This window comes from Orycteropus afer, unplaced genomic scaffold (genome assembly GCF_000298275.1).
Source record: "Orycteropus afer afer isolate SDZICR_OR568_19922 unplaced genomic scaffold, OryAfe1.0 scaffold00330, whole genome shotgun sequence".
NCBI classification, from domain to species: Eukaryota; Metazoa; Chordata; class Mammalia; order Tubulidentata; family Orycteropodidae; genus Orycteropus; species Orycteropus afer.
In genome coordinates this window covers 363,252-383,807 of record NW_006921917.1, presented here as the reverse complement: position 1 = coordinate 383,807, position 20,556 = coordinate 363,252, and the positions used below count along the sequence as shown (strand labels likewise).

The following is a 20,556-nucleotide window of genomic DNA, read 5'->3' as shown; positions in this document are numbered from 1 at the left end:
TTCTGTCTTGTTAAACTTTGCTATAATTGCTAGGGTGAGGTGATATCTCATTGTTGTTTTGGTTTGCATGACAGTAGGGAGTTTATTCACACTCAGGGGTGCACACGGGCTGTGTATGTGGTAAGTGGCAGAAGGGGAGTGTTGTGGCGAAGTTTGAGGAGCAACCAGGGGAAGTAGTGAGCGAACCACAGGGCTGGCTGTGCTGATGATGCGTGAGTGCTCACAGTGGGCATTGCACACCTCACTGGGGACTTGTGGACGTACTCATTTTCTATCCTCACCAATAAGAATGTTTGCCCCTAGAAGGGCTTGTGATGACAACAGCTATTAAAACACATTTTCCTCCACATGATTGGTTTCCCTTACTGTTCTTCAGGGCCTTTGCCAAGAAGCAGCAACAGCTGAGTGCCTTGAAGGTCCTGCAGCGGAACTGTGCCGCGTACCTGAAACTGCGGCACTGGCAGTGGTGGCGCGTCTTCACGAAGGTTGGCTGCGTTTTTTACTGGCTTTGGCTTTCTCAGTAGCAGTGTCTGATCAGTAACAGCCCTTGGAAGGAGATGTGGTGGTAAGCTGTTGGATTTTGTCATAGGTGAAGCCTCTCCTACAAGTGACTCGCCAGGAGGAAGAGCTCCAGGCCAAAGATGAGGAGCTGTTGAAGGTGAAGGAGAAGCAAACAAAGGTGGAAGGCGAGCTTGAGGAGATGGAGCGGAAGCATCAACAGGTGTGTGCCTCACTTCAGAAACCCACATGCTGCTGGCTGAGCAGGAACTGTGTGCACCTGTTCCAACTCACCCACAAATTCGACTTAGACACACTTAGGCACAGATCTCGTTCATAACCCAAGGGCTGCCTGTATTTAACACCCATTTCAGATTGGACTCCCAGTACTTTGACCTTCCTATACCTGCTTCTGAGAGGACTTAGAAAAAATGAAAAGGAGCTCTGGTGGCATAGTGCCTAAGGCACTTGACTGCTAACCAGAAGGCTGGTGGTTCAAACCCACCAACCACTCCTCCGAAGGAAGATTGGCAATCTAGTTCCATAGTGATACTGCCTCAGAAACCCAAGGAGGGGTAGCTGTGAGTCGGATCCGACTCGACATCAGTGAGTTTGTTTTTTTGTTTAGAAAAAATGAAAAGGATGAGTGCAGGCCAACACGTGCCCTTCTCAAAGCAGTTCTTGTGGACAAAACAGAGGCTTAGGAAATGATTGCCTTACAGTTGTGGTGCTCAAAGCTAAAAATAATGACAATGAAGACCAAAAATATTAGTTGATACCAGACAGGCTTTAATACTTACTTCATAGCATTTTCCCTTTCCTATTTTTCTAGCCCTTTATAATGTACCTTAATGGACAAAATATAGTTTTTCAAATACCATGAATGTTATTCGAGATAACATGACAACATGAGCAACCATAAAAGTTTGGTCTGTTTTATTTCACAGTAGCTGAAAGCGTATTTGAGCGTTGTTCCTGTGACGTTACATATTTTGAACTCCCGGTTTCTTTGGTAACATGTTGACCATGGAAATCGTGGGGGAAATCATGTCCTGGGCATTTGACTGTAATTGCAGCTTTTAGAAGAGAAGAATATCCTTGCAGAGCAACTGCAAGCAGAGACAGAGCTCTTTGCTGAAGCAGAAGAGATGCGGGCAAGACTGGCTGCGAAGAAGCAGGAGCTGGAGGAGATTCTGCACGACCTGGAGTCCAGGGTTGAAGAGGAGGAAGAAAGAAACCAAATCCTCCAAAATGAAAAGAAAAAAATGCAGGCACATATTCAGGTACCTGTGATCATTTTGGTTAGAATTCTGTTTTGACTCTTCCGGGTGGATCTGTGGAATAAACAGAAGCTAGGTGTTTAGATTCTTGTGTTCACTGAGGAGTAAAAGAACTCTGGGTGGTAAGGACTTACCTTGGAAAGATGACCATCCTTTGAAGCATATGTGTAATAGGTGTCCTTTAAACGCAGATTGATTATTGTGAGTAGGAATCTTCTGTTTTGATGTCGTATCCCACAGTGTGTGACGTGGTTCACAGTTAGAAGAGGCCCAGAGATCAGCAGCGTTCCGCAGAGGACTTCCCCTCTCTGTGTGTTGTCATTAGAAGTGCTCAGCACAGCCACAGAGGCAGCCAAAATTCACAATAAAGAACTTAGCCCTTCCCTGGCACTTACTTCCTTATTGAAATAGAAGCTGTCCTCACATGAAGCACAACTGTAAACTCAGGCAAATGGGACCAAGGTGGTCATCCTCTCCCTCCTAGGACATACCCTCCTTTTTCTCCCTGGCTCCTCACCTCCCTGTCTGATATGCTCTGTGGTCCCTATCTGCCACTGAACTTTATGGATCCAGAACCAAGCCTTTTTTTTCCACATCTCTCTCTTAATTTTTGTCTGACCTCATATCTTACCTTTGCAAAGTACAGAGAGTTAATTCAGGCATTTGTCACAACCACAAAACGTGTCATGTTATTTCCTTAGCAAATAGCCCACACTACCTGATGCTCCCCTTTCTTCCATTCTTCAACACAAACATCTTTCACATATCCCATAATAGCTTAACAAGACAAGACACGTTAGATCCCACAGTTCTAATTGTGGGACTTAATTCGGAAGATAAAGCTATGAAGCCATCTAATTACCCAACAATACAGGATTGTTAAACTCTGGTAATACAACATAATGCAAGACCTTGTCTCATGTACTTTGGACATGTTATCAGGAGAGACCAGTTTCTTACAGAAGACACCAGACTTTATAAAGTAGGGGGTCACCAAAAATAGAAGAAAAGCCTCAGTGAGATACACTGACACAGTGGCTACGACAGTGGGCCAAACTTGGCAGTGATTGGGAAGGTGGAGCAGGACCAGGACCGTTCTATCATTCTCAGGGTCGTTAGGAGTCAGACCTGACTCAGCGGTACCTGACAGCAGTACAGTGTAATTATTATAAATAAAAAGGTGTTTATTTTCATGGGTATTCATAATACACTAATTAAATAGTTGCAGAAAAAGTATGCACACAATATATAATTTAAAATGTTTCTATAACTTATAAATTTATATAGATGATTAATATCCAAAAGGACTAGAAGGATGGCTATTCACCAACAACTGTGAGTTATCCCTGAGGGCATTATCAGTGGTTTTTCTTTCCTCTTCGTTTAAGAACATTTGCTCATTTCATTAATAATATCTTACTCATGTAGGGGAAGGACATCCAAATTCTGCTCCAGATGCCCCCCCCCCCAATGTTTTTAAGCTCCAGACTTCACAGAGAATGCTTACATTTCTCTACTCTATTTAGAAAGACAATAATACGTCATTGTAGGAACTGGGCTTGTTTTGTTGTTGTTGTTTTGTTTTGCCTTTTCAACTTTTTATCTATATACTCTTTACCTGACTTTTTCAAGCTTCTAGGAGCTCTGGTGGCATAGTGCCTAACGCATTTGACTGCTAACCAGAAGGCTGGTGGTTCAAACCCACCCGCCCCTCCTTGGAAGGAAGATGGGGCAATCTACTTCTGTAGAGATACCGCCTTGGAAACCCAAGGAGGGGTCCTTAGGAGTCGGATCCAACTCGACAGCAGTTAGTTTTCAAGCTTCTAGTTTTTTGCCCTGTGAGCTTAATTTACTCTCTCCCTGTGACATGGTAAATTATTTCAAACACATTCTAAAAATATTTGACATTATTAAGTTATTATTAAATGCTGATTTTCCCCCTTGAGGAATTTCAGGCTCTATATTATCTATGTGGCCCTTAGAAGAGAACACAACTGTTTGGTCCCTTACTTTTTTTTTTCCTTTGCCTGTGAGGCCTTCCTTAAAGGATTTTTGATCTACCCACTTTTCAACCAGGAATACTAGAGCTGTTTTTTGGGTTTATTTTGTTTCTAAGGTTAATCTCCTGATTATAATATAATAAATAATAATGGAAAACCAAACGAATTCAAAATAACACATATAATCTCCTCCTACTTATCACCCCCATTACTTTTGTTATTTTTTTCCCACATATTACTCTAGATAAATATCATTTATTAATTGAAATTATACTGAAGAAATATGTTACCTGGTTTGTTACCTTAGGAACATGCAGTGTAGGGATGTAATAAGCAAAATCCAAACAGTGGATAACCATTAGACAAATGAACTGGTTTTTGAAAAAATAAAATGGCAGGGTAGGGTGTATGTTTGTGTACAGAAATATAGGGAAACTGTTCTGGTTACCTAGATGGATAGTTAAGAGACGGGCGTTGATGTGGGTGCCAAAGGGGCAGGGAGGCTGTAACTTCTGACCTCCTCTAACCCCACAAGAGGAAAACAGAATCACCATCAGTACCCTAAGGCCTAGTCCTGCAAAGCCAGACATGCCACCTCCCTCTAGTCCTTTCACCAACCCTGACACCAACTCTTCCTCCCGCGGCACCCACCACCTCTCTGCTGGATTCAATAATTCGCTGCAGTGACCACACAGAACTCACAGATTATGGGGTTTATTAGGGAAGCACCAGGCTACAATTCAAGTTCAGGAACAACATTCAGTTTTTCTCAGCCCACCATCTCTCAGCCAACAGTCTCCCTCCCAGCAGTGCATGTCTCTCGGCATCTCTTCCTCAGCAGTGCCTGTCTCTCAGGAGCGTGTTTCTCTCAGCAGCACGTCTTTTGCAGCCAGCAGTCCTAGAGATTTCTTCTGCCTCTAGGAGGCCTCTTTTTGAGCCTGGCAGAGTAGCCAAACTAACCAATCATAACATTAGAATTCTAAAGCACCTGAGAGATAGCGAACTTCCCAGAACATTGCTTTGTGCCACTCTCAACAGATATACCCCAGGTGGATAACTTTAACAATCAGGAGCTCTTCAATTGCTCACAGCAAATTCCACCATGGAGTTTACAAAGACTTATGGCTAGAAAAGCCATACTAGGTAATTTACTACACTGCATGTGGGTGAAGGGAAAATCGGTATAACAAAAGCATGTAACTGGCACAATATCACTAAGGAAAAGGAAGACATGGAGAGATGGCACAAGAAGAACAGACAATAAAGGTAAATATCATTGCATACACAATACTGCATTATCAGTAACAGCAAACGCTAATCTGTGAGTGGCTACAGAGGTAGACAGGTTAAGATCAGGTATGCATAGGCAGACAGGAATATACCACAAATGGGATGGCCTTAACAAACAGGAGTTTATTCTTATAATTTGGAGGCTTTAAGTCCAAATTCAAAGTGCCAGGCTCTGGGGGCTGGGTGAAAGCCCCTCAACCTTGGGGTCCAGCTCTGCCTCTTGCTCCCAGCCCACTGGAGCTAGAGGCGTTTCTTCACTCAGACAACTACTGTCTGCTGAGGCTGACAAGCAAAAAGGCACAGTTCCAATGTTACCAAACCACATGCAGGCCATTAATTTAAGTCCATTGTTAGTCCCAAGGTTGGCAGAGCATGGCAGGCTGCTGAACAACGACACGGCTACATGCAGGGTCCAAGTGTTCCATAAGCTAGAGACCATTCCCCAAGGCTTCTGCTTATATATAGGAAGCAGACCAGCTGCCCAGCCATTCAACCAGGCCCAGCCAAGTTGGCACAGAAACTGAACTACCATAGGAACCTATAGGAGTCTTAAGACATATTAATTATAATGTGTGAATTTATTTGGATTCTGATTTTCAGACAAACAAATGTATTTTTTTAAAAAGGTCCTTATCATTTAGAGATACAGCTTGAAGGTTTTACGGATGAAATGTTATGTCTGGGATTTGCTGCAGAATGATCTTGGGAGAGAAAAGGTAGAAGCATAGCTGAACTAAGATTGGCCATGTTGTTAAGGTGGGGCGATCAGTGTATGTGGGGCTCATTATGCTGCTCTGTGCGCTTATACATGTGTTTAAGTTTTTCACTATAAAGTTGGTCTTTTGCAAGAGTTTTATTCTAAAATTAAGCGTGAGTTAATTATTTAGCCAAAATTACCCTTGAAACTTTCTTAAATTGACTATAAATAGCGTACGTTGTTTTATATGTGCACCTATTTCAGTAATGTGTATCTGTCCACGTTTGTTACTTGCAATAGTGTACGGGATGAAATAAGAATAAGACATTGCTGTGGACAATATGTTTAAACACTTAGAATCCCACCTAGTTTGGTAACATGCTCCTGTTTAGAAAGGCACACTTGAAACTGAGGCAGCCCATTTCTCACACACCTACACTATTTGTATGTTTATTATTCTTTTTCTCTCCTCTTTTGGCCAAGCATATATAGTTTAATTCAAATAAATTAAATATGTGTTTGAGTATTCTACTATATTATTCATATTTTTCTTTGTCACTAATTATTATTCCAAAGTATTAATTTTAATTGCTATATATTATTCCATTCTCCGAATGTGCCAACATTTTAATTATCAAGATGTTTTTGTAGCATGTTCACAGTTCCCCAGTCTTACAAGTAACACTTTACTATGTCTTTTTATATACATCACGTCTGTGATTGTTTCTTGAAGTTGTTGGTTTAAAAGATAGGGTTCATTATCAAAGCTTGCTGCACTTTGCCATCTTGGCTTCCAGAAAGATTGACCCAGTTAGTACTTTCAGCTGCAGTGGATAAGAATATCTATCCACATTCTTGAGGGAAAGACAGTCAACAAGATGGATTGACACAGTGGCTGCAACAGTGGGCCTAAGCATTGCAAAGATTGTGAGGATGGTGCGGACTGGGCAGCGTTTCATCCTGTTGAATGTGGTGTCGCTGAGTCAGAGCCGACTTGGCAGCACGTGACAACAACGTTCCACGTCACTGCATTTTATCCTTTCTCAAATATCCTTGAAAATCAACATCAGCATCTCATTTTCATTTGCGTTTCTTTTATCATCGTGTGGTAGAATTTTGTGGGCAAAGGTGAGAGCTTGACTGTATGTTGTTCTTTGCAAGGACCTAGAAGAGCAGCTGGATGAGGAAGAAGGTGCGCGGCAGAAGCTGCAGCTGGAGAAGGTCACAGCGGAGGCCAAGATCAAGAAGATGGAGGAGGAGATCCTGCTTCTGGAGGACCAGAATTCCAAGTTTATTAAAGTAGGAGAATGCTGGCGTGAACGGCGCATTTTAGGAGATGGAAAATACTTACACTGATGCACTCACTGCAGAGTGGTCTCAATGGAAGATTGTCAGGAAGATTCTGGGTTCATTTAATTAATTTTCTCTTTAAGTCCCTACCTGTATAGTTTTCCAAAGATACAGAAACTATTTAATTTTAAAAATCCACCAAATATCCTTACAGTCTTTTAAACTTTTAACGTAGGTGTTTTGTACACATTATCACTCGTTAATGACTTGCTCCCCTCTGCTCACGCACTAATTCATCCAACACAGTGTAACTGTGACTGCCAGGCAGCTGGGCCCCATGTGCAGGTGTGGGCACCAAGATGAGTCTGTGATTCTGCCGTCTAGAACTATATAGTCTGGTAGGGGAAGTGGTACCAGTATTATTAGTTTTCTCTCTGGTCAAAGCAAGTTGACTTTTATAAGTCACCCCAAACCCAAGTTGTTATTTTGAGCTCTTTTTCTGAGCAGTCGATGTTTTCTGTTCAGGAAAAGAAACTCATGGAAGATCGCATTGCTGAGTGTTCTTCGCAGCTGGCTGAAGAGGAGGAAAAGGCAAAGAACTTGGCCAAAATCAGGAACAAGCAAGAAGTGATGATCTCAGATTTAGAAGGTTAGTGTGTGGGGCTAGAGAAATTTAGGATTAGGACATGTGGTATTTAGAGTTTACTGTACTACGTAATCATACACTAGCAGCAGTGTAAGGAGGTGATTACTAATACTGAAAGTCTTCAGTCTGGATTCAGCTATTTCAAATAGGTCTGGTATAAGATTTGTTTTATTTTTTAATTGCCTAGTCTTGTGGCATCTAGGATGAAATGGCATTAAAATATCTTCTAAACTTTCAATTTTTTAAGTTCAGGTACTATGGTAAAAAGAAAAACAAACCATTGCCCATTGATGGGCATATTTGGGACCTGAATGATGTTTTGAGTTGGTCAGCTCTTTGACTGCCCGTGTGCTCAGTCTGAACCTTGCATTCAGGTGCTCAGGTTTCAGTGCACAGAGAGACTAGCTACTGAACTCAAAACTGACTGGGACAGAGGAGAATCTGCTGAGGGTAATAGTGTATCGCTCCAGGGGCAAAAGGAATGTCGGGAAATGTAGGGTTTTTGTATAATGAATCATTGCTTTCTGCAAAAGAAATAATCAAAGGGGGGCAGTTAGAAGGAGCCCTGCAAGCCTTTCCTCTGAGCAGCCACTGGAGAAAGGAAGGGCACAGAGCACGGCTCCCAACTCCCTGGGGTCGTCGGAGCTCGGTTCAGGGACTCAAGGGACTTGACCGTTTTATTATTAAATAGAGGAGAAAAGCAGTGTGATTTTTTAAAAAGATTGTTTTTATTCTTATTACTCACTAAGGAAGGAGGACCAGTATGAAATTATTTTCATAAACCATATTCACCAGTATCTGGTTCTTCCCCAAGGAGACGCACACAAAGCCACGTGCCCGTTCTTCTCTCCCCTATTTGATCAGCATTCCTGTTGGGGACACAGAGGCATACATATGACACTGTGGTGAGGAAAGCCTTTGAGCAGAGTGGATCATAGGTGTTACTCAAGGAGCTCTGGTGGTACAGTGGTTAAAGCATTTGGCTGCAAACCCACCAGCTACCTCATGGGAGGAAGAAGGGGCAGTCTACTTCTGTAAAGATTTACAGCCTCGGATACCCAATGGGGGGTCACTATGAGTCAGAACCAATTCAGTGGCAGTGGGTCTAGGGTTTTTTTTTTGCAGAATTTCGGTGAGGAGTGCAGAAAAGATGCTTAATGCTCTCTTCTCACGTTCTCAGTCCGCTTTACTTCAGTGCTTGGGGACTGCAGTCTTTGTGGTTCAAAACAGATTCTCACTGAAGGAGGAAGGGGGTGGGGATGCCTGGCCTCCGTGGAGTCACTTTAAATACCTGGGCGCAGGATGGATTTGCTGGGGAAGGGTTCCATATCCCTCAGCCCTAGCCGTATGGTCTCCCTTTCCGTGCAAGGACATCCCATCTGCCAACCCCTTCCTCGACATTCCGTCCTCACATTAGCTCGATTTTAATGGGTTTCAAATGACTAAACAGTTTGCAACTATAAATAAATTCAGAGTTTATTCATATGGTATGTTGAAGAGCTGCTTGTATCTTGCCTTAAAGAACGCTTAAAGAAGGAAGAGAAGACTCGTCAGGAACTGGAAAAGGCCAAAAGGAAACTGGACGGTGAAACTACGGACCTGCAGGACCAGATTGCAGAGCTCCAAGCCCAGATCGACGAGCTGAAGATCCAGCTGGCCAAGAAGGAGGAGGAGCTTCAGGGCGCCCTGGCCAGGTCGGTGGTGGCCCGGGCTTCCCCACTGAGCATGTATACTGTGGGGCCTGTTTTCAAAAGAATTTGTCATGTCGGGTAGCATACAAAACCAAACCCCTAAGAGAATGATAATTGTTTTCTTGCTGTTGGGTACAACATGAGAGAAAAACCAAGCATGCAAGAAAACAAGAAAATCTCATACACTTCTCAATATTGATACTTATTCTTATGAAATCCTTGGACATTGACACCAGAACAAATGATTTTACATATCAGATGTTTCAGTTTCTGTGCATTACAGATTAATACGTTTGGGGCATTGACCAGTTACCATGGGATCGAGCTAGCCTCAGGGAGACCCATGTGTGTCAGAGTAGAACTGCCCCCCACAGAGCTTCCAACAGCCGATTCCTCAGAAGTCGATCACCAGGCTTTCTCTCAAGGCACCTCTGGGCGGGTTTGAACAGCCAGCCTTGGGGTTATTAGCCAAATGCGTTAACTGTTTGTGCCACCCAGGGACTCCTCACAAATTTAGAGAAAATAATTCATCAGAAACTACATTTTCTCCATGTATACCATGATTTGATGTTCAGTTCTGAAACAGTTATTTTTAGCATGCAGTTCATATATGGTAAATATATGTATATCAAATATCTTATGTGTCTATAAAGGAAATCCTTTAGCTACTTGGTCATAATTCTTGGAGTTCAGTTCAAGAAAAATCTTTTAACAAAAATTTTTCTCCAGCCCCTGTTATTAGTCTTCCTGGGGCCAGATTATCTGCTTTTTGACTCACAGGGATAAGAATTGTACTTTAGAATTAAATTCTTTAGTATTTACCTGTCAGCTTACCCCTCCCCTACGTCAGACATCCCAGTTGCCCCCAGTCAGAAAGATCTAACATCCTAAACCACACTCGGGAGCACAGTGAAGCACTACAGGAAAGAGGAATGTGTGAAGTGGAAGAGAGGCTGGTATCTTTCTCCCACTGGATTCCACGGTCTTCTCTCAATGTGCCGACTCCCTCCAGGCTGGATACCAGTGTTACGCTAGACTGCTACGTTGAGTAGTGTTAGGATTATACTAACATTTTACTTCAGAGGAAATAAATGTTGTATTCGAATTGTCAGCATGGAGAATTACTGTTATATGTAAAGGGGGCTGGCTTGAGAGGAGGTAGTTTGGATTCTGATTCTGGCTCTGCTGCTACTGGCTCTGCAGCCACAACAATGCATCCACCCATGTACCTCCACGCTTGCCCCAGGAGGTCCTGAGAGTGCCCCCAGCCTCATGCCGCGGGAAAGAGGGCTGTGCCCCAGGGCCTCCTGTGGAGAGGTGTTCCAGGGCTGGTCCTCCTGGTGCTGCCTCTGAGTGCTGCTTATGCCTGGTTGTTTTTCCAGAGGTGATGATGAAACACTTCATAAGAATAATGCACTTAAAGTCATGCGAGAACTACAAGCCCAAATCGCTGAACTTCAAGAAGACTTTGAATCTGAGAAGGCATCACGGAACAAGGCAGAAAAACAGAAAAGGGACTTGAGTGAGGAACTGGAAGCTCTGAAAACGGAGCTGGAGGACACGCTGGACACGACTGCAGCCCAACAGGAACTCCGGTGGGTGAGCCCTTACCTCAGAGCCACACAGGTTATCACAGAGCAGGTCCGGGAACCGGGAAGGGGTTGTGTCACAGTGTTCACTGATGTCTCTTAGAAGGGAGAGCTTTTTGGGAAGTGGTGTTTTTTCCTCTGTGATGTTTCAGAGTGTCCATTCTTCTTCCTGGAAATGATGACAGGTATACTGGTGATGCAATAGGACTAGTTAAAAGCAAACATAGAAATGGTGGGTGGATGGACCAGCAGACCGAGATACACAATTAGATGTGATCAGCAAAAAGCCAGTCAGTGATAAATATCTAGGGAAAGACAGGGACAGACACACACTCAGGGCTGGAAGCAGATTTATAGATGTGCTACCTAAGCGCTACAGATAGGGCCAGGAAAGACAGATGGGAAAACCGAAATCGGAAGGAGTACGTGGGAAGGCAGGCATTGCTGGCAGTACATGCCGGAACAGACGGGCCGGCAAACACATGAGAATGGAAGCGGCATTCTCCAGGATGAGAAGAAAGGCGAGTTCTGGTGCCGCAGCAGAGCCGGGCGCTGGGCTAACAGTGACCCAGCATGAAGACACAGGCGAGCACAGCAGGAAGGGTTCACGTGGACAAAACTCAGACACAGGGGAACCATGGAATGAGCTAGTGATCTGTACAGATAAAAAGGCTAACTGGTGGTTGCTGTGTGCATGTAGATTTGTAAATCTTAGTTCAGCAGCCAGAGTCATGGAGAGAAGTGGTGGAAGATGTTCCTGAGGGAGTCCTGGCCCTCCACACTAACTAAAGAGGCTTCCTTGGCCTCTTTTTATAAAAAAAAAAAAAAATTATTATGATTTGGGTGAAAGTTTATAGAGCAAATTCATTTTCCATACATCAGTTCATACACATGTTGTTTCATGATTTAAAAAAAACCAAACTCACTGCCATTGAGTCATATCCAACTCATAGTGACCCCTTAGGTTTCTGAGTCAGTATCACTACGGAAGTAGATTGCCAGCCTTCCTTCTAAGGAGTGGCTTGTGGGTTTGAACGGCCAGCCTTCTGGTTAGCAGTCAGATGCCTTACGTACTAAGCCACCAGAGCTCCCTTGTTTCATGATATTGACTGTAATTCCCCACAGTGTAATAGCTCTCTTCCAACTTCTGCCCTATAGTGACCTCTTCCCTGTGTCCTTCCCTCCCACACACTCCCCGCCCCAGCACCCCTCCACCCCCCCACCCCACCCCACAAGCTGTCTCTCTGTGCAAACACTGCCCTTCAGTTCTCCCACGACTGATCTTTCCAAGAATTGTATCTACCTGATGTAAATGTTGAGCCCATATGCCTGTCTCTTATTTGGCTGGAAGCCACAGGAGTGAGTTCAGTTCTAGACCTAAAGGGTAACTAGGGGCCATAGTTTCAGGGGTCTCACCAGGCTCTGTCACACCATCAAACCTGGTCTTTTTTCCTTGGTGTCTTTCTGAACACCTGCTTCCTCCCCACTCAGCTTCAAACTGCCAGACCTGAGGCCCACCCTAGGATTCCAGGTATAAGGGAGCCCTAAGTGGCTTGACTGTAGATGTGCTGGCACCACACACGTATATACATGCATGTACACACCTACCCGCTGCTCCACATGAGAGTGTTGGGAAGAGTAGCCCATCACTCTGGGGAGGTTGCTTAGGCCTGGAATAAAACAAGAGCAGAAAAAACTATTTATGAAGACAGGTGTGATCACGGAATAAGAAAATAACCTGGAATAATAGAGTTAATCTTCATTATTATGGATTCTGTATTTGTAGCTGTGAGCATGATAGTGTTTGTCAGGAATTTTGACCATGAGTATATGAGACTCCACCAGTTAACACAGAGTGTGGGTTGTTTTTATTTTCAGCCTTTGTCCTCAAACAGAGAAGGAGGTCCAGAGGCTTCCCATCACCTTCAAGAGAGTAACTCTGCTTTTATCATTTTTAAGTCTTGACCTTCTCTTTACATTCTCTACTTTTTAAAAATCTGGAGACCATGCCTAGGCTATGTTGAAATCTCCATTCTCATCTGGGCTTTTGGCCAAATAAAAAAAAAAATACCAAACTCACTGCCATCGAGTCGCTCCCAACTCACTGTGACCCCTCCTTGGGTTTCCGAGGCAGTATCACTACAGAAGTAGATTGCCCAATCTTCCTTCCGGGGAGTGGCTCGTGGGTCTGAACTGCCAGCTTTCTAGTTAGCAGTCAAATGCCTTAGGCACTACACCACCAGATCTCAGCAGGAAAAAAAGGCTGTGGTCCTTTCTCCCATTCAACCCTGTTGGGAAAAAAAATGCAAATGATAGATTCAGATTTAATTCACAGTGCTTCTGTTGTATGGAGCATTTAGGAGTTCTGGTGGAGTAGTACCTAAGGCACTTGACTGCTAACCAGAAGCCTGGGGGTTCAAACCCACCAGCCACTCCTCGCAAAGAAGGTTGGGCAATCTACCTCTGTAGTGATACTGCCTCAGAAACCCAAGGAGGGGTCGCTGTGAGTCACGGCCAACTCGACAGCATATAACAACAGCAGCAACAACACAGGTCAACCATGTGGGCATTCATGTGCCCAGCCTCTCCATTAGTATCACGCATTTAGTGTAGAAGGAGCAGTTCTCCCATAAATCAAGTACTCAGCAGACTCATTGACATTTAATTTCCCTTCAGGATTTATGATAAAAGACTAGAGGAAACTGGGTGTTTAGCCTGGAGGTGGGAAGGTGAAAGGTTCGTTTGATTATTAACAAAACTATTCACCTGAGAGGTAATGAACTGACCCGCCCACTGCCATCCAGTCGATTCTGACTCATAGCGACTCCCATTGGGTTAAATCTTTACTGTTAAATCTTAACTGAAGCAGATTGCCTCATCTTCCTCTTGCTGAGCAGCTGGTGGGTTTGAACCACCGAACTTCTGGTTAGCAGCCAACTGCCTTACCTACTACAGCACCAGAATTTCTTGACGAACTGACAGTGGGAGAGATTTTGTGTGATGTCCGACAAATGAAGGTAGTGACCGTGATAGTGAAGTGAAATAATCTTGATGGCATTTTTCAGTGTTGTTGGGCTGATGCTATGTCCTTCACCAACCCTCTCTCCAATTCAGCTTCTTAGCAGGACTTGCAGAGGTCAAGGCCACACAAATCAATGCGTGTTTTCATCTCTTGCCCAGCCAGGGACACTTGTGGCTGAGCTGGGCCACGCAGAATCTTTAATGGTATCTTCTTCCAGCTTCATGCTGGCCGCAGACCTCAAACTGGCTGGGCCCATTTTCTTAGGGCACTGCTGACCTTGGCCCTCCAGACTCGCTGCTCCTGTGGGGCCAAGAGGGAAGGTGAGCCATGTAGGAATCAGTGTGGGAGCCACTGTTGTAGCTGCTGAGCTGTTTAAGGTGTAAGTGTAGAAGCAAGACTGTCATCCTTATGCTACAGGATTACTGGAAGGTTACAGCTGATGGAACTCAGTGTTAACACAACTCCTGGCCAGAAGTGGCATTTACCTCACTCAGTCTTTACCAATCTATATTCTTAAAGATGGTACGCAAGTTGACAGGTTTTAAAAGTGGCTTTTCATGGGGGGTGAAATAACTTGGTTATTTGAGTTACCCCCCTGTATAAATAGCAAATTATAAAAGGAGTAGAAAGCCATGGGAACATATTTAATTCTAATATGATCTTCATTCTATAAGTGCATATCAGATAAAGCGTTAGTTTATCACAAAATATTTAAATTCTATAGTCCTTTGTACCTGCTATGCTTCATATCAAACCCAAGTCCCTTTCTGAACCAGGAATGCAACCCATCAGCCTGCCTTCTCATTGTCTGTCCCACCAACAGGTAAACTCCCCCCACAACAGTCATTACCTTGGACCATTCCTGGTAGAGTTTTGGGGTGTAGAGTTGGTTAGTTGATTGCAGCCTACTCTACATCCTGACTGATGTGGCCTTTACCACGCCCTCAGCCTTTGAACCACCACTCATCAGATGTCAGTTAGTCGTACTGTGGTGGCTTGTGTGGTGCTGGGAGGCTGGAGGCCAGGCTGGAGGTATTTCATATCCCAGCAGCGTCACCCACGGTGGACAGGTTTCAGTGGAGCTTCCAGACTGAGACAGACTCAGAAGGAAGGGGCCATCTACTTCTCAAAGAACTGGCCAGTGGAAACCTTATGAATAAGAGTGAAACTGTCTGATGATGTTACTGGCCAGACTTGTCTTACCTACTTTGGTCATGTCATCAGAAGGAACCCTTCCCTGGAGAAAGGTATCATGTTTGGTAAAGTGGAGGGTCAATGAGAAAGAGGAAGGCCCTCAACGAGAGGGACTGACAGGCGGCTGCAGTGATGGGCTCGGGTACAGCAGGGATTGTGAGGCTGGCCCAGGACTGGGCCGTGTTTCTTTCGGTTGTATGTGGAGTCACTGTGAGTCGGAGACAACTCGAAGGATGGCACCTAACAACAACAACAACAGCTTTTGCAAGTCTCTGTGATGGTGTAGTAGTTAAAGCATTGGCTGTGAACCAAAAGGTCAGCAGTTGGAGCCCACCAGAGCTGTGGGAGAAAGATGCGGCAGTGAGCTTCTGTGAAGATTACAGTCTTGAAAACCCTGTATGGCAGCCCTATAGGGTCGCTATGAGTTGGAATTGACTGGATTGGGTGTTTGGATTTACCTGTTTCCAGTTTCACTGAAATATCTGCTAGTATTGTGGCAGGCGGTTTGTTGTCTGGTGTTAACTAATTCCTGACCTACAATGAAACCATACTGCCTAGAATAGTTTAAAGGCTGCTTGGAGTATTACACTATCTCAATTATAAATCAGATGTGGAATGGAAGTTACATTGGTTCTAGAAGGATTTCCTGATATCACCATAATGGATGTGCCATTGGAAAGTAGCATGTCAAGTATTTATCAAAGGAATCGATGTCATATTTAAAACAGAAATAACACTTTAAAAAATGTAAGTTTAATCTTATCAGTCAACTAATTCTGAGCTGCTTTCTTAAAATTTTTTTCCCTCTAGTACAAAACGTGAGCAGGAAGTGGCTGAGCTGAAGAAGGCTCTTGAGGAAGAAACTAAGAACCATGAGGTGCAAATCCAGGACATGAGGCAGAGACACGCCACGGCCCTGGAGGAGCTCTCCGAGCAGCTGGAGCAGGCGAAACGGGTAAAGGAAGTGTGCCCACCAGGCTTCCACGGAGGGAGTCGGCCCTCCGCCGGTCTGACCTTTCTGTTCATTCTGGTATCGCTCAATCCCAATCTCTGCACAGCACTGAGGTGGGCTACACGGGGAAGCCAGTTGCTCATAAGATAGTGTCTACTTTCTGAGGGCTGCTTATGTAGAGAGAAAAGCCATATAGCTGTGATTTATGTTTTTATTTTTTTAAAAAAGGCACTGGATGGGTCCAGCTACCGTCTAAAATCATATACTCCTCTCCAGTGTCTCCTCTCACTAGATTCTTCCAGTGACTCAGCTCAGAAACCTTGAGTGATGTTAAGTCGTTCTGCTGTCATCTGCTGCGGTTGTCACCGAGTCCTGTTCATATTCCCTTTCCAGTGTTCCTCCCCACCCCCCCACCCCGTGGCCTCTGGTCTCTTCTGCAGTCACTGTGCACATTCTTGCCATCATTCCCTTGTTCCGTGTTCTGTGATGTGTAATATACACACACGCAGGCTCTCCATTCTGGGAACCTTAATGCCATTGCCTCTCCAGCTGAAACCAGCCTCCAGGCAGACTGGTCGCCCTCCTCGTTATGTATCGTCACTCCCATCACACATTTTGCTCTTGCCAGTGTTTTCCCGTCTTGAAATATCTTTTCTCTTCTCTTCTCATTCACATACCACCTTTTCTATGATGGCAGTACTACCATTTGTAGAGCATTGACATCGGTGTGTGTCAGTTTCTGTGCTAAGTACTTCATTGCTTTGCTTTCTTTAATATTTGTGACAACTCCTTGGGTGAGTCTCTGCCGTTCCCATTCAAATAATAAAAAGACTGAGGTCATTGAGCCAGGGTCATGTAACTAGTAAGTGGTAAAGCAGATTGGAAGCCAAGCAGTCTGCCCTGAGCCCGTGTAACCCCTCCTCTACCGCTCCTTGGGCCTGCCCTAAGTCACATGTGGTCCCTGAGGCTGTCCCTGTAGAAATTCATCCAGTTGTGAGCACCTTGGGGTAATATAGTGCCTAGTCAAATTACATCCTGTCTTCTTGTTATTTAAATGTGTCCCCTGTGTTCATTTTATCCCAGCAACAAGATTTTCAACTCCTTCTTAGTAAAAAAAGGACAAACACTTTTGGCTCATACAGAGGACTGTGGTGATGGTTACCTTGGGACAGGATGTACCCCCTGCCCTGACCGGGATAAGTTACACAGTACCTGAGCCCTTTAGATATCTGTGTCTACTCCCCCAAGTGCTGTGTCCAGCTGTGGAACACCGCTCGTCATTTTCTAACACTGAACAGATTCTCGGTGTGTGCAGGTGTGTTCCTTACATAGAAATCTTCACACGCAGGGAACAGCAGATGTCTGCATCCATTCATTCAGCCACTGTTCACTGCAGACTCCTTGTGTGCCAGGCACAGTTCTACAGATGAAAAATAAAAGCAGTCACTTTTATCAAGTGTTGCAAAAACACCAGTAAATTATTCTTTCCTTCCTTCTCCTAGTTCAAAGCAAATCTGGAGAAGAATAAACAGGGCCTGGAGACAGATAACAAGGAGCTGGCCTGTGAGGTGAAGGTCCTGCAGCAGGTCAAGGCCGAATCTGAACACAAGAGGAAGAAACTTGATGCCCAGGTCCAGGAGCTCCACGCCAAAGTCTCAGAAGGAGACAGATTAAGGGTGGAACTGGCTGAGAAAGCAAATAAGTTACAGGTAAGCCCAGAAAATCTTTACTCTGGACATACCCCTAGAAGTGTGTCCATAATTGACCCTTCTCATGGCCGTGAAAGAGCCACTGATGGCATGATAGTAAATACTTGAAAACTGCCATCACAGGTAAAAAAAAATCGATCCTTGAGTATACTGCCATTAAGTCAATTTCAGCTCATAGTGACCCCGTGGGACAGAGTACAGCTGCCCCACAGGGTTTCTAAGGCTGTAAATCGTTATGGCAGCTGACTGCCACATCATTCTCCCATGGAGCAGCTGGTGGGTTTGAACTGTTGGCATTATGCTTGGCAGTTGAGTGTGTTTGCCACTGTACCACCAGGGCTCCCTTAGATCCCTAGTGTATAGTAAACTCAGGGTGGCACAGACCATTAAATGTTTGGCTACCGACAAAAAGATTGGGGGTTCACATCCACCCAAGGGCACCTCAGAAGAAAGGCCTGGTGAGCTACTTCCAGAAGGTCCAGCCTGAAAGCCCTGGGAACACAGCACTGCCCTAGAACACGTGGGGTCACCATGGGTCGAAATCGGCTCTGCCACAACTGGTTTGACTGATGGTTTTAGTGTATGTTACTTAGATGCTGTTAAACAGTATTTATTTTTAAAATAGGAAAGTATGCATTGACAGTAAGCATAATAAATTCCACTTGGAATTGTGGTCATAGTCCTTTGAGTGGTTTCATGTAGTTTATAAGCACAGTTTCCAATTCTCCAGTAGCCTAGTAATTGAGAGAGTGGGAGCAATGGGGTGAAAAAAATATCCCTAGTGCTGGTGACAGCTGGGAACTTGGGCTTTATACACTGCTGGTTGGAGTATAAGGAGCTCTGGCAGCATCGTGGGTAAGGCGTTTGGCTGCTGATCCAGAGGTCAGCAGTTGAAATGCACCAGCTGCTCTGTGGGAGGAAGATGAGGCAACCTACTTCCCTAAAGATTTATAGCCTTGGAAACGACTCAATGGCAGTGAGCTTGGTTTTGGTTTTGGTTGAAGTACAGATTAGTACAACCTTTTCTAGGGGACAATTTGACCATTTTGTAAAGCCTTAAAAATGGGAATACCCTTGTTGTTGTTGTTGTTGTTATATGCCATCGAGTCAGACCCGACTCATAGCAACCCCTCCTTGGGTTTCCAAGGCGGTATCACTATGGAAGTAGATAGCCCAACCTTCCTTCCGAGGAGTGCCTGATGGGTTTAAACCACCAGCCTTCTGGTTAGCAGTCAAGCGCATAACCTTAGACCCAATAAATTGATGTCTAGTAATTTATCCTAGGGAAACAATTAAGGATATACACACAACTTCAGCTTTAAAAATGTTTATTGCAAAGGTGTGTATAATTGGAAGTAACTTTATTGTCCATTAATGAACTGCTGTGCAGCCAGTACAAATGATACAGAAGATGAGTAATTATTAGTAAGAAAAGATGTATATTATGTATTGCAGCATTGGAAAAAAGGTTATAGACCATACTGTGTTGGATATCCCTAAGACCAACCCCAGACTCAGTGATTCACTAGAACTCACAATACTCAATATATTAGTCGTGTTCATGGTTGTGGCTTATTACAGTGAAAGAATGCAAAGCAAAACAGGTAAAGGAAAAAGATGCCTGGGGTAAAGTTCTGAGGCACAAGCTTCCAGGAGTCCTCTATCCATGGAGTCACACAGGACAACCTTCATTCCTCCAGCACTGAGTTGAGGCAGCATGTATAAAATGTGGTCTGCCAAGAAACTGTCAATTAGAAACTTAGCACTCAGAGTTTTACTGAGGACTGGTCATATAGGGAAGCCTTGGTAGGACAGCGGCTACTCACTCAGCTGCTAAACCAACAGTCAGTGGTTCGAACCCGCTAGCTGCTCCATGAGAGAAAGATACGGCAGTCTGCTTCCATAAAGATGTACAGCCTTAGAAACCCTAAGGAGCAGTTCTCCTCTGTCCTGTAGGGTTGCTACGAGTCAGAATCGACTCGACAGCAGTGAGTTTGGGGGATTTTGGTTGGTCATCTAGGCACCCTCTGCCCACATGTAAGATTCGAGACTCCTAGAAGGAAAGCAGGGGTTAGCAGAAAGCACATCATCTGCACAATCTGATAGGTGTTCAGCAGGAAAAGGGAGACTTGCCACTGTCCCTGAATGTGGCAACTCTAAAACCTTAAAGAACTTTGGACTAAAAATACTAAAGTTGAAGCTTCTTTACGTCTCTAATAATGTTTCAAGTTCTGTAAGGATAGGAATTATACTTGCCCCAAAAGCACATGTCTAACTCCCCATAGAGTGAAAAAGGATCCAAATGAAACACTTGCTGATCTTACAACCTGTTCACATAGGACACCAATCTAGTTCAGAAACTTTGGTATAAGTTTTGTCTCCTCATCAAAATAAAACAAGATAGTAAACCAAAGTTCAGAGACACTCCTTCCCTGTGTGGAGTCTATATTTAGAATTCTCCCTTGTCCTTTTAGTAGGTAGAGGCTGTGACAGGTGGCATAGTACCTTTGGAGACAGTAGATACTTGGTCTTAAAAGCCTTCCTTAATTAAATCTGGGGGTTTTGAGTTTGTCTGTATCCCTGCGCACACACACCAAAAAAGAAAACCTTTTTTTTTTTTTTTTCCATGTTGCTCTGTTTGTATTCAAGATATGATCCTGGAACCTCTTTATTTACCTGCTGTCAAATTTAACTTAAT

At 44.2% G+C, this 20,556-nt stretch overlaps 1 protein-coding gene across 1 annotated transcript in view; it reads left to right on the top strand.

The window, feature by feature from the left end:
• Window positions 1-20,556, top strand: part of MYH10 (myosin heavy chain 10) — a 159,394-nt gene that overhangs the window by 118,916 nt on the left and 19,922 nt on the right. The window contains 9 exon segments of the mRNA XM_042782460.1: window positions 377-485; window positions 590-721; window positions 1,575-1,781; window positions 6,927-7,064; window positions 7,581-7,704; window positions 9,224-9,395; window positions 10,775-10,987; window positions 16,008-16,152; window positions 17,652-17,858. Coding sequence (XP_042638394.1) covers window positions 377-485; window positions 590-721; window positions 1,575-1,781; window positions 6,927-7,064; window positions 7,581-7,704; window positions 9,224-9,395; window positions 10,775-10,987; window positions 16,008-16,152; window positions 17,652-17,858 — 1,447 coding nt within the window.